The sequence below is a fragment of the Orbicella franksi genome, chromosome 12 (genome assembly GCF_964199315.1).
Source record: "Orbicella franksi chromosome 12, jaOrbFran1.1, whole genome shotgun sequence".
Classification (NCBI taxonomy): domain Eukaryota; kingdom Metazoa; phylum Cnidaria; class Anthozoa; order Scleractinia; family Merulinidae; genus Orbicella; species Orbicella franksi.
In genome coordinates this window covers 25,927,073-25,940,275 of record NC_138156.1, presented here as the reverse complement: position 1 = coordinate 25,940,275, position 13,203 = coordinate 25,927,073, and the positions used below count along the sequence as shown (strand labels likewise).

Here is a 13,203-nt window from a genome sequence, read left to right as displayed (position 1 = left end):
CATAACCATAGCATTTATACCAAATTTAAACCTTCGATCATTGCGGGCCTATGTTTGGCATGAGCTGAAGCGTGTTGTATTTTCCTGTTGTATTTTAATGTTGAATTCTAACGTCAAGCTGTTTTAAACAGGGAACAGAACGACTACTCAGCAACCAGAAAACGGTAAAATTTTATTTCGTAATGCTTTTAAAATTTTTCTTTAGATTCCATATGGTTTTCTAGTCTTAATAATTATTGTATCTTGTATATTCAACATCACTGGTTTTAACAGGGGCTAAGTGGGTGTGCAGGGGCAACAGTCACGGATGATGCATTTTAAACCGGTTTAGCCCAAAGTACTAACATTTTGTGGTTTAATTAATTACTACAATCCTTCTTCATTTTTTTAATCTCATTTTTACCTTGTTAGGATACTTTCTTCCTTTTTTTTTACCTTAGCAAACTTTTATTTTGCAGTTGTCCCCGATCTGGAGGTAACTTTGCATGTTACAAAAAATTAGTCAATATATTAGTACTAAGTAAACACACCACGATTCGCTGTAAAATTAATAATGATCGACTGTCGGTTGTTGCCATTACATTCGAACTTTCGGTTGCGAGCATTTTCCAAAATACCAAAAGTTTCCTAGTCATATGACTATATTTGGAACCTCTTTTAAGCGGCCACCTCGTGTAAGCGACCGTCACCACTTTTAGCCTTAACAGTTTGAAATTTTCGTCTGTTTTTAACCTCCCGTAAGTGACCACTTGGAAGGTAATAGAGCGTAAATTGGATAATAAGGTGTTGTAACATTATCGAAGAGACTTAAGAGACGGAAATTTCTCAATGATAAGAAACGGATTTTTTCTCTAAATTGATTTTTCACATGAATAAAACATTTAAAACATGATGTAAGTCTCTGCACTTACCATATGCAAATGAAGCAAAATTTTGACCTATATGGTCTAGGCTCTCGTTAGCGACCACCTGGGCTTAAAATTTTGGGTGCTTCTTTACGGGAAGTTCGACTGTATGTGATATTCATGTTCATCATTAAAGAGAGGGTTTATACTAGTTTACTTTGTTTTATTAGCTTGTGGCCAAGTTGTAAACAACACTCTGAAAAGTCCTGGTTATCCAGACAACTATCAAAATGGAACGGAATGTTTCTATGTGATTCCTATTCTACAAGACACAAGATTGAACATTATTTTTAAGGATTTTGACGTGGAACCTGAGCCTAATTGCGAGTAAGTCATGATGGTACCAAACTAGTGAAACACAAAGTGACTGAATACGCTGATTGCGGGAAATTTGATTGACAGCGAAAATCGCAAGCGAATTTTAACCCTTCCTGTTGCAGGCACCGGGTTACGGATCAAGCTTGCTCGGTCAAGATGGCTGATATTAGCTAAGTTCTTTTTATGCTTGTTTATAGACAGAGACAGAGTCGACGTCCATAAACACGCAAAAAAAGAACAAGGCCAATATCCAGCCGAACAAGCTTGCTCAATAAAGGATTTATTAAATGAGAAAAAAAAACGCTATTTTCTTTGGTGCACCCAGAAGGTAATTCCGAACCGACAAGTACTATCTTGCCCGCTCGAGTAGCCAATTACAGCGCAGGATTCGGTTCATCTTGCCTGCTCATGGAGCTAGCCATAGTAAAATACCATGGGAAGTCAATGTGCATAAACAATCGCTCCAGGCATTGACAATTAAACATATTGGTTCATCAAGGCTCTTACTTACGCAATTAAAGTAGACACGCATCTTTGCCGGCAGATATGACTATTTGATGATTACTTCGATTAATAACGAGAACAACCTCAACCTTGGTAAACACTGTGGAAAGAAAACCGGACAGACAGCTCTTGTTACTGGCGACTATGCTGTGCTGACATTCCACACAGATGAACTTCTAGAAAGAAAAGGATTTCTTTTACTTTTCACTACTATTCCAGAAGGTAAGTTAAATCAGAAAACAGTCCGATTCTTCAGGCGCAAAGAGCTACCAAGAAAAGAAAATCCCGGAGGGGAACTCCCATATAAAGACAAGGTGCTCGTCGTACCTTTTAGGGGTCGAAAAAGCGGTTTTGGTACGTCTTGGTGTCAAAAACGTCCCCCCGCCTCAAATAGTCCCCAGCGGCAGCTTTTGCGGTACCTTACAGAGTATTGAGCCGAAAAATTTTGACAGGAAATAATGTGTTGTTTTAGAATTGGTACTCTTAGGGGTGAAAAAAATTTCAAGTGTTAGACGAACACCAAGAGAGATGTACTCTAAGACGAACTTTTGGTAGACTCAGTACCATAACTAATTCAAGCTTTCCTACAATTCTAGAAAAGGTAATGAAGAGAAAACAACCCAGTGATGAAATGAAACTTAAGGTAGAAGACAGGAGACGTCACAATACTCAGCTACGAGGCAGATGGCTTCTGATATCTAATCATAACTTACAATTAGCTTATAACCCTGAATTCACTGCCGTTTTCAGCGTTCCTCACAGTCGCGGTTCCATCCATTACAATTGTGTCCCTCAAAACAATCCCATAAGTAGTCGCACGAATATTCTCTGCCAAGGAATTACTCTTTTTCGGTTCAAAATAAAACAGGGTTATGATAGTAGATCAAAGTTTCTAAATAAACATATGGTCGAACCTCCGGTTGCGACTACCTCTCGTAAGCGACCACCTCTCATCAGCGACCAGTTTTCCAAAATAACAAAAGTTTCCAAGTGAAATCATTCTATTTGGAACCCCTTGTATGCGACCACCTCTCGTAAGTGACCGCGACCATTTTTAGGGCTAAAAATGTAAAATTTTCTTGTTTTTAACCTCCCGCAAGCTACCAATGGACAAGTTATAGAGCGAAAATTGGATAATAATTTGTTGTGACATTATCACATTCCTGAATAGTACAAGGGACGGGAATTTCTCAATGGGAAGTATCGGATTTTTTCACATGAATAAAACAATTAAAGCATGGATAAGTCTCTGCAGTTACCTTATGCCAACGAGGCAAAATTTTGACCCAATGTGTTCTTTGCCCTGAAGCGACCATTTCCTGTAAGCGACCGCCGAGGCCTGACATTTTGGGTTGTCGCTCACCGGAGGTGCGACTATATAAAAAACACTTTCCAAATAAGGTACCAAGAGATTTGCAATTAAAGAAACTTAATTTCCTTTACTTTAGAAAGCAACATAACCAGATTTCAAAATGAGTCCACGTCTTCAACAGCGCCCAGTGCTACTCAACTTAGAAGCACGGATACAAACAGCTTGTCTACGCTGGTCGTCGTCGTTATATCTGTTAGTACTGGCGTGACAGTTGGATTCATTGGACTAGCTGTTCCTTGTTACATTTGGAGAAGACGGATTCAGAGAAGGTTTAAATTATTCTTTATAAAATAACTTTAAGGCTAAGCGCGCTCTCATTGGTCAATAGGTGTGTTCAGATGAGAGCCGTAAACGTCTTCGATTCTTGAGAAATATTTTTTTAAAGAAATAGAGCACTTTTTTCGTTGGCCAAAATTCCATCTGGCTTGAGCCTACCATTGAAATGCAAATTTCCTTCCCGACCGATAATAATCGTTCTGCTTTCTCCAAATATGAGCGAAATGACATACGGTAACCTTCTGAAATAATACTCTCCCTGGGCTAATGTTAGGTACATTTTGCAATATTTTGCACTTTGCTTCCCGCTCCTCTCAAGAAACAACTTTACCATCAATGCTTCTCATTTATGTCAATGCTTATGCCACGTCCATGCAACCGCTTTTTCGCTCTAATTACAATACATACATTACTATTCCGTGGCATTATGTTATTTCCAGCACACGCATTTCTTTGGGATTTTAGCTCTTCTCGGCGTGCCTGAGAGCTAGTCCCGCTCTGGCCAATTAGCCTGGTGTTATTTCTCAGTAAACCCAAGTTCAACCGCTCGGTCATCCTCGTAAATAGTCAACTGCTATGCCTCCCGTCAGTTGGCATTTTTAAGCCTATTATGTTTAGTCGATGAATTGTCGCTTTCAGTTTAAGTGACATGCCTTCGAGCTAGCTAGGTGTAGCCAACCACATTGACCACGAAAAACACAACATTTGAACATTTTTTTTGAACATTAAAAATTGATGTTGCAGCAAAAACAACAACAACAACGAATTACAAAAGCAAAAAGACCCGTATGATGGTTGGGAGGTAAAGAGCGATGACGTCACTATATCTGAAGAGCTTGGTCAGGGCGCCTTTGGAAAAGTGTACAGAGGAACCATGAAAATGCCTTCATCAAAGAAGAAAAATGTAAAATCTACAACAGCTGTAGCGGTGAAGGTGCTACAAGGTAAGTTACAAAGAGTTATGGAATGGATGTTGATTCAACCCGACTAGGAGAGAGAACTTTTCTTCCTTGCAAAGAACTTACTATGTTAAGACCACCCTTAACCCTTATTAGCCACATAGAAAATTAACGTTAAATTGGAGGATACCTGAAAATAATGGTTTACCAAGGTAGTAAAACACTAAAGAGATAATATCAAACTATAGGGGAACAAAGATTGTTAAGGATGGAGAAGATTAACACGGATCACAAACGGTGAACGTGAAAAATTTAGGCTAAACTTTTCAAGATGCACAAACCGTGACGTAGCTCCTTTAATGCCTTCAATACATAAGCTTCATAGAGTCGCTTGCACGGCGTTTGACGCTTGGCAATGTCTTGCATACCTGATTCTCGAAGATAGAAATAATGTAAGTAGAAACAAGATAACTTTTAGTCTGGTGAGTTGGGCCTAAAGTCCGGTTCAGCCCTGGCCAGGGCTATTATGTTATCATCATCAAAGATTGGCAGCCAGTGAGGCTAATGTGGACCTACAATGGACTAAAAAATGTGAAATAATAAACAAAATAATTTATAAAATTACCATATGGTAGCTAAATATACAACTGACCACAATCAGATTCAAAATAAATCCAGTATCAAATCAATAAAATGAAGTCCGTAGAATTTCATAGCTATCACGAGTGCTTCGAATGAGAAGCTATTTATTTTTTGTGAGAGCCTACGTAAAATGTTTTTAAAACTGTCTTTTTGAACGTTTGCCATGATTGAAATTTACCAGCCTATTATTAATAAAGTTCTAGATTACTGGACCTCTGTATTGTGCTGATTCCTTTCCCACTTTGTACTTCACCCTAGGTATTTCAATCTGTAAACCGCCCCTGCGCTATTTTCTGTTCTTTAACCTCAAATTAAAAAGGTGATATAAGGTTTTATCATTGAAAACATCATGCTTCAGGAGAAGGAGTCTTCTTTTATATATATAAGAAATTAGCAGACAATTTAGCTTTGCAAGGTTTTCATCCTGGTAGATAGCTCGTGCAACTCTTACTTAAACAGGGTTTAAAGAGTCCACAATAGAAGAAAACAATACCATTAGTTACCGCTGGTACAATGGATTTGAAGTAAATTTCCTCCAGCACTTTGACGGGAAGCTTCTTCATTCTTTTTAATGCGCCCACTTTCTGTGCAAAAGACTTCTTCACATATATGGTCTACATGCATTGCCCATGTAAGCCTATTATCAATGACTAATCCCAAACATGTGATGTAACTCGATAAGCTTCGGCCGCTGTGTCATTTTTAAGGTAATTACACTTAAACTTTTCAGACGATCCTAGTCCTGAGCAGAAAAGCGATTTCTTAGATGAGATTAAACTGATGAAAGCAGTTGGTTCACACAAGAACATCGTTAGTTTGATTGGCTGTTGTACCAAGTCCACGCCAAATTTCCTCATCGTGGAGTTTGCAGCAAAAGGAGACTTGCTTTCTTATCTGAGAGAACGAAGAAAAAAGGTAAAACGTTGTAACATACGTGTGTAGTGTAATATAGAAATAGCCTGAAATAAATGTCCCACGAAGAATATAAAAGATTGTTATTATTCGATGCATTTTTTCTTCCTTTTCATTGGCCGAGAGCGAACCACATGACCTGCAAATAACTGCCTACAAATAAATGGTCTGCTCATGTAGTACCTTCTAAACGTGTTTCGCTGCAAATAATATTCTGCTCATGCGTAATTGTAACTATGATCTCTGGTAAAAAAATATATATATGCAAGATTGCTCCCCTAAGCTGTCAGAGAGTGATTTAAATAAGAAAGCAAATTTGGTGATCGAATGATAAAACAAAGATTCAGTTCGGTTATCACAAAATGTCGTTATTTGTCACTGTCTCTCAGATCCCTAATTTGATCTGCTCTCCACTGACAAATCACGATATTTTGCTCAGCCTCGTCCAGCAATTGTTTATTATTAGGACAGCTAACGTCAAGTTATGGGACAGCTCGTGCTTTGAATTCATTGGAGAATAACAATTGGAAGATGTCTTGGTGGTACCGAGGAGTTATGAAGCCGGTACTTGTTCTTCGACATCAAAGTACAGGTGGCTAAATTCTAAAATAAACAATAATGGTCAAATAGCGAGGAGATTATAATATGGCGCACATCCCCTTAAAAGGACCCAAAAGCAGTTTTCCTCTATGTGTTTTTACCCTTATATTTCGTAGTCGCCTTAGTTTGATTCAATTTAGGCGATTTTTATTGATCTTTGGCCTATAAACAGGTGAAAGACCCTGAAATCACGGACGGGACATACCTGCAGGTACAAGAGCACCCGCCCCCAGTGCCACCAACAAGATTACTGAGCCAGGAAAATGGAGGCAGTGTAAGTAATATTTCACTTGGTATTGCTCTCAAACAAGAGAGCATAAAGGGTAAGTAAGTTAACCCCCCAAATAAGCCTTAATCTCAAGGTATCTCTCTGAGGTTATTTTTAGATTCCTCTCGGTTTCTGAAATCCCAGGAGAGTCTAGAAACAGACAATGCTTTAGCTCACGTGGACAGCCCAAGCGACTAAGCACGCATTTGCATCCTTCACGCCACGCATGTGGTGACATTATCCATGGAGGCACTAGGTACCATGTCTAAAAATAGCTTGAGAGGACTTCCCTTGGGAAAAATGGCCTATATGGGAGATTCACTCGCTCACCCTTCATTCTCTCTTGCCTTAAGATACCAACACAATCTCAGTCATTCGTAATGGCGGCAGTCACCTAACTTCTCGGCTCTATAAACAAGGCATGACTTCTTCACTATTTCCTTTTTCCGTCTATCCATAAGTCCTTCTCTTATCGGTGAGTTCTCTTTGTCCCAACCTCTTACAGCAGAATGAGTCTGGTGGAAATGACGCTGGCCAACTTAACGTCGCTTTCTCGAGGACTGACACCAGCACTGACATAAGAATAAACAACACTCGGTTTTTGGTGGCCGATAAGAATCAAGAACAAAATGACGACGAAGATGAACACGATTCTCTGACTTCCCAAGACATGTTGTCCTTCTCCTGGCAAATAGCACAGGCAATGGTGAGTAAAAATTAACAACCACAACTTGATCGAACTTTCTTGATGGTGTAAACACCAAGCGTCAAAACCCTGTGATTGCCCTTACCTTGACCCTGCCCGAGGGGATTCCTATGTAAAAAGGACAGGGGTGTTTGTCGTTCCTTTTAGGGATTAAAAAAAGCCTTTTTGGTACCTCCTAGAGTGTCAATCCTTAAAAGGTCCATAGCGGGAGCTTTCTCGATGCTTTTTATGGTATTGAGCCGAAAAAAGGGAATAACAGGAGATATTTGACAATCAACTTAACGAGTAGAAGGTATTTGAAGCAATCGTCTTTATCTTTATTAAAAAGCATGAAAGTGTCAGTTAACGTGTTGTCTTAAAAAATAAACTATTTCAAGTCACGCCCACAAAATAGGATCTCAAGAGATACTTCCTAAGGGTTTTTTTTCAAAATTTCTGACAAGCACCCCTGTCCTTTTTAGAAGTGAGTCTCCCCACGGGGGGCCTTGGCCCTAACCAACTTATCGCTACCACTCTCTCAAAGACTCAGATGTTTACCATGGGTAAATGGTAAGCATCCACAGTGATCATCGATGATTCTTTTTTTAGCAATATTTGTCAGGAAGGAATATCATTCATCGGGATCTGGCCGCACGCAATGTCTTGGTCTGCGAAAAGAAACTTGTCAAAGTGGCTGATTTTGGTTTGGCTCGAAGCATCATGACAGAGAATGTGTATCGCGGAACGGGTCAACATAAGAGACTTCCAGTGAGGTGGATGTCACCTGAAGCTATCAGTGATGGTGTTTTCACCGTGAAAAGTGACGTGTAAGTGAATTGAATTTCACCTTTAAAGGAGCTCAGTCACGGAATTTTGAGTTATTTTGGCCACGTACAAATATACCTTTAAACGTTGAAGGAAACCTGAAAATAGTTTTTTGGTAAGAGAAAAATACCAAACAGATAATAATAAACACAAAAGGAACAAGGATGGTCAAGGATGGAGAAGATTAACACGGATTGCAAAAGACAAACTTCAAAAATTTAGGCTAAACTTTTCAAGATGTGCAAACAGTGACGTCGCTCCCTTAACTCGCATGTAAATGTTAAGACTCGATCCAATGCTCTGCTTTTTACTATCTTAGTGTGTCTCAAATTTTAGTTTTTTTAATATTATCGTTGCATATTTGAGAATCTTTCTATATTTTTAAGTTTTAATAGTTCACCTGTTTCATTCTGTAAATATTTATATGAGGGCCACTGTTTTTTTTGCCTAGGTGCCCACGTGACCAACGTCACGTTGACACGAGGATATGTTGTGAGTTCGGTACATTCCTGAGTAACCATTGTTTGCGTTCCTAATGTAAGGTTCCTGTGATCGAAGGGTGGTAGATAAAAATGGTTCAGACAACTTGCGGGTTAATCAATACGAAAGACAGGTATAAAGGGCCTTTGATTCAGTATATCTACTGTTCTGTGTCACACTCGATAAATAAAGTTGATTATTATTAATACATAAATTTAGCCAAGCCTAAAAGCGGAGCTCCTGGACCGGGTTGTTCAAAGCCCAATTAAGCTAACCCAGTATAAGTGAGAATTTTGAGTTTTGTGACTTTTCGGTGAGGCTTTCTGTATATTGTTTGACCTTCTGTTTCGAATTAAAATAATCTCAAAATACACAAAACAAAAGCAGCAAAAGACATTACATGAACAATTCATACCTCGGTTAACTTTTAATCCTGGGTCAGCGTTAACCGGCTTCCGAACAACCCGGCCCTGATTACAACAAGTCAACCTGACATGAGGTCTCTATCCAATTGAAAACCAGCACTTGGTCAGCGCTTAACTTAAAAAAAACACGTGACATCGATGAGCTCTACACTTGAGCCAGCGATATGGCTATACTGGTTAGCGGATACCTTGTTTTGACAGGTGTCAGTTGACCATAACATGGATGTCCAATATCAAAGAAGGACGCTATAAACCCACGCTCCCTGTGACACATGTCCAGTCTTTCAACCTACAATCATGGACAAAAGTCTTGAGACAAATTTGCACTTTTGGCGCTTTTGCGCACACGCCAGACCTCGTCCCCCACCCCCCATACAATGTTGAAAACTACTACCTCCAATTTCTTCTGATTTTCAACATTGTATTGGGTGGGGAGGGGGAACAGTAACGCGTTTTTAAAAGGAAAGCAGCGCTAAACATCTTTTAGGTTCATATGTGACAGTAATTATTCAAACGTCATGGTATGGTTATAAATACAAAGATGATAAACTTTTAGCTCCATCATAGACGCATTGAGAAGCATATTCAGTTTTTCACGACAAAGAACTGTCTACCCGATGCCTATGATAAATTGAGCAGGGTTCTTTACGATATATCCCAGATCACAATTTAGCATCTTTCTACTAGTTTGTAACTTTAACTATCTCATTCAATATTTCCTATTTAGGTGGTCATATGGAGTCTTACTCTGGGAGATTGCGACTCTTGGTATGTTTTTCCTTTCAAATTAGTTGAAAAAAGCGCTCTGTTTCATAAGTAAACAAAGCTATACCTGAAAATCTGTGAATCAGCTGCCTGTAGTCATCGAAATTAACTGCCCTGTAATATTTTGGGCAATTTTGAAATAATGGCGGCGGCATGCACAATTAAAAAATATTATATCTCTCAGTTAATACGCACGCTGTGATTGGTCAATTTAGCCCGCTAAAATTTAAAGCTGTTTTTGTTGCCAAAATGTCTCGTGATTTATCGCCTTGTGTTTGTAACTTTTACAGCAAGTAAAAGTATAAAACTTTCTTTTACTTTAAGTTGTGTATTAAAACGTGCTAATGACTTAACAACGATTTCAATGTGACTCGTTTTGCTTTCGACGTGAGTTAGAAATTTGAAGCCGTGAATTTTCTATTTTCCAATTGCCCATATTTTAGTTTGTTTGCCACCACCCCTCCTCCAAAAAGAAAAACATTCATTTGCATAAACTACTGTTGTGAGATGCTTTTGGGACGTCTGCATATTCACAAGAGAATAAAGATCGTTCCCGAACCCGTCAGACACGCGGTAGGGATACAATAAATATCTTACTAACCTCGTCTTCTCAGTCAGTACGTATACTGTAAGTCATGGATCCTCGTTTTTTTCCCAATCTATTTATGGACCAAGCACTAAGCGGTCCATAACTCACAGTACGGACCTCAAACTTGGTTAGTAAGAAGTATTTACCGCGTCCAAATTGGCAATTTGCCAATGAGCAGAGATCTTGTCTTCTATCCTGGTGTTCTGATATATCGAGTCACAGACCCTATAACGCCGCGACCAAGAAGTTGGTCGAATTTGGATACGATATGTAATAATCGTAGGTACCTTTCTGGTTCGCTTTAACAGCACATCAGGCTTGTTGATCTAGCTCACCGTGGTATAAAATAATATTTTGTCTCGGACTGCATCTTTGTCAAAAAGTCTCAAAGTATGAACCGTGACTCAATCAAACTCGATTAGCTGTTGATACCACTCGAGAACATGATCATAATCTCCCGTACCATTACAATAGCCCTTTTCGTGGACAACGTTTCTCGCTTGCAGTACAGTATTCTCTAGCATGTACGTGAGGAGATTTCGGGTTATTTGGTAGCTATTTTCAACCCGAAATTTTCGCCGCGAGAAAAACTAACCGTGAAAAGGGCTGATTCTATTGGAAAAGCAGAAAAAAAAGCTTTAGATAAAGTGTAGCTTTTAAGATAAGTTGGAGTCATTTTAGAAATAGTCACGCTTTATTTTCTTCTCAAATGTAATTTGTTAAAAGCATATCTTATTGGATACTGAATTTTATTCAGAGGTCTGAATAATCTGGACTGGAAATCAAGCGATATGAAACATAGAATAAAATTTCAGTTTTTCTCAGAGTCAAAGGTGAGCTTGATTCATTTTTCAGGAGGGTTCCCTTATCCTGGAATCAGAAACAGAGAACTTATGAGACTACTAAAAAGAGGATACAGGATGGAAAAACCAGATACATGCTCAGAGGAGTTGTGAGTCATTTCTGTTGTTGAAGTTGGAGAGAAGAGTAACTTATATAATTACCTGATGAGTTTTGAGTCATTATTTTGCAGAAAGAAAGTCGAAGTGTAAACTAGGTGGAATCTTAAATCGAAAAATAATATTTCGGACCAGCAAAAGAATAAAGGTTATGAATTCGCATGGACTACGCTAAGGGTAGTTTCTACCAAGTCTGAATAATCCAATAGCTGCGGGACCTAAGATTTTGAGGGGTGTTCGTATGAGAGCGATTCCGAGACTTGAACAGAATGTTTCTAAAACGGTCTCTCTCGGTCTTCTCTCAACACAGCTATCATTTGATAACAAGTTGCTGGGCAAACAATCCGGACACGCGACCAACCTTTACCGAGCTGTGCCAAGATCTAGAGGACTGGATGCAAAGAGACACTCCTTATTTGGACATGGACCAGGTGGATGAAGATCAACCTTACTACGATGCGTCTGCAATGTCAGCGTCCAGCGGATCATCCTGCGAAGAACATGCACCAGTGTGTCCTGACTTAAACAACACCGCAGAAAATCTGTCTTGTGGTATTCAGGATGTTTAACTCGAAATTACAAACTTTTAAAGAAAATTAAAACGTCAGAGCAGTAGTAATATACACGTAGGCTAAAAGTCTGATACGATCACAGGAATTCGCCGTTCGCCTAGTAAAGCCGGCCGCGTCCTCCCGCCTGGGGCTACCAGAGTTATTGCTTTCAGCCCCGGGGCCCCAGCTTCTCCGATCGGCCGGTCGTTGCTGGTTCTCATTTCCAACTAAAACCAAGTAATAATTATAATAATATTAATAATAATAATGATAATAATAATTTCTTAAAACATAATCAAGCGAATATTAAAGTTAATATATATCCGGCGTTTTAGCGTCATCGTGACACCATTCTCAAGGCAAAGTGAATAAATAAATGCGAAGATTTGATTTCTATACTTAAGAGTCTCTACAAATTAGCATAATAACAAAGGATTGCAAGCTCTTCAAGTGAGAATAGTGTCACGATGACGCCGAAACGTCAGCTCTTAACTTAACTTTAATATTCGCTTGCTTAATTTGTGTTTTAAGAAATCATTATTGGTCAAGACTAATAATAATAATAATAATAATAATAATAAAAATAATAATAATAGTTGTTATAATTTTATTTACAAATCTTCGAATAGTTACAAAGCAAACAAATATTGAAAAACTTATTAAGTTACGAGCTATAATAAGAAGACTGTATTAATCCTTTGTTATAAATGACGTGAGATGAAAAGACAATATAATGGCTCAGCTTCCAGAATAATAATAATAATAATAATAATAATAATAATAATCCTATAATAACTTACGCCATGATTATCTGGTCATGTTGTGATAAAGAATCTTAAAATATGGTCTTGAACTCGAAGCTGCAAAAAGGGCGGCTAGGTTTATTTGTTCAGCCAATAACGATTCGCCATCTGCACAGTTATTTAGTGAGTTGAAATGGATTCAGTGTACTTTACCCAGATATTTAAACAAAAATTTTACAGTTAATAATCGCGTTTATACCAGAAATACTAGATATGCTAATTTTAACTTAGTTTGTCCTAAGTATATACGTGAGACAAGGTGGAAAGTCCTTCTTGGTTAGATCTTGCAGAGTTTGGAATAGTTTGCCTTTAGACTTAGACGTAAGGATTTTCCTCCTACTTTTTAAAAGTGTTTATGGACTGTAATTTTCAAAGAACATCTTAAGTTGAATCATTTCTATATTTAACTTGATTTATTATATGGC

General features: G+C 38.5%; 2 protein-coding genes and 1 pseudogene across 3 annotated transcripts in view; all 3 read left to right on the top strand.

Moving 5' to 3' along the window:
* Positions 1-1,269, top strand: part of LOC145463225 (CUB and peptidase domain-containing protein 1-like) — a 5,458-nt gene extending 4,189 nt beyond the window's left edge. The window contains exons 5-6 of the mRNA XM_081446959.1: positions 132-164; positions 1,076-1,269. Coding sequence (XP_081303085.1) covers positions 132-164; positions 1,076-1,236 — 194 coding nt within the window. The 3' untranslated portion in view covers positions 1,237-1,269. The remainder of the gene's footprint in view (positions 1-131; positions 165-1,075) is intronic.
* A 484-nt stretch (positions 1,270-1,753) lies between these two features.
* Positions 1,754-4,366, top strand: LOC145463220 (uncharacterized). Its single transcript, XM_081446956.1, has 3 exons — positions 1,754-1,949; positions 3,176-3,368; positions 4,120-4,366. Exons 1-3 carry the CDS (start codon positions 1,781-1,783, stop codon positions 4,364-4,366), a joined length of 609 nt encoding a protein of 202 aa, XP_081303082.1. The 5' UTR covers positions 1,754-1,780.
* A 1,196-nt stretch (positions 4,367-5,562) lies between these two features.
* LOC145463223 (fibroblast growth factor receptor 2-like) lies at positions 5,563-12,204 on the top strand (annotated as a pseudogene). The gene is made up of 7 exons (XR_014041302.1): positions 5,563-5,831; positions 6,601-6,702; positions 7,202-7,402; positions 7,991-8,208; positions 9,839-9,879; positions 11,321-11,417; positions 11,735-12,204. The product of XR_014041302.1 is annotated as a fibroblast growth factor receptor 2-like (transcript).
* Positions 12,205-13,203: the final 999 nt, after the last annotated feature.

Excerpts from the sequence above, each read along its gene's own strand:
- LOC145463220 (XM_081446956.1), top strand. The coding sequence starts at position 1,781 with ATGATTACTTCGATTAATAACGAGAACAACCTCAACCTTGGTAAACAC. Across the intron at positions 1,950-3,175 it reads TTTCACTACTATTCCAGAAG|AAAGCAACATAACCAGATTT; the intron begins GTAAGTTAAATC and ends CCTTTACTTTAG. Across the intron at positions 3,369-4,119 it reads AGAAGACGGATTCAGAGAAG|CAAAAACAACAACAACAACG; the intron begins GTTTAAATTATT and ends TTGATGTTGCAG.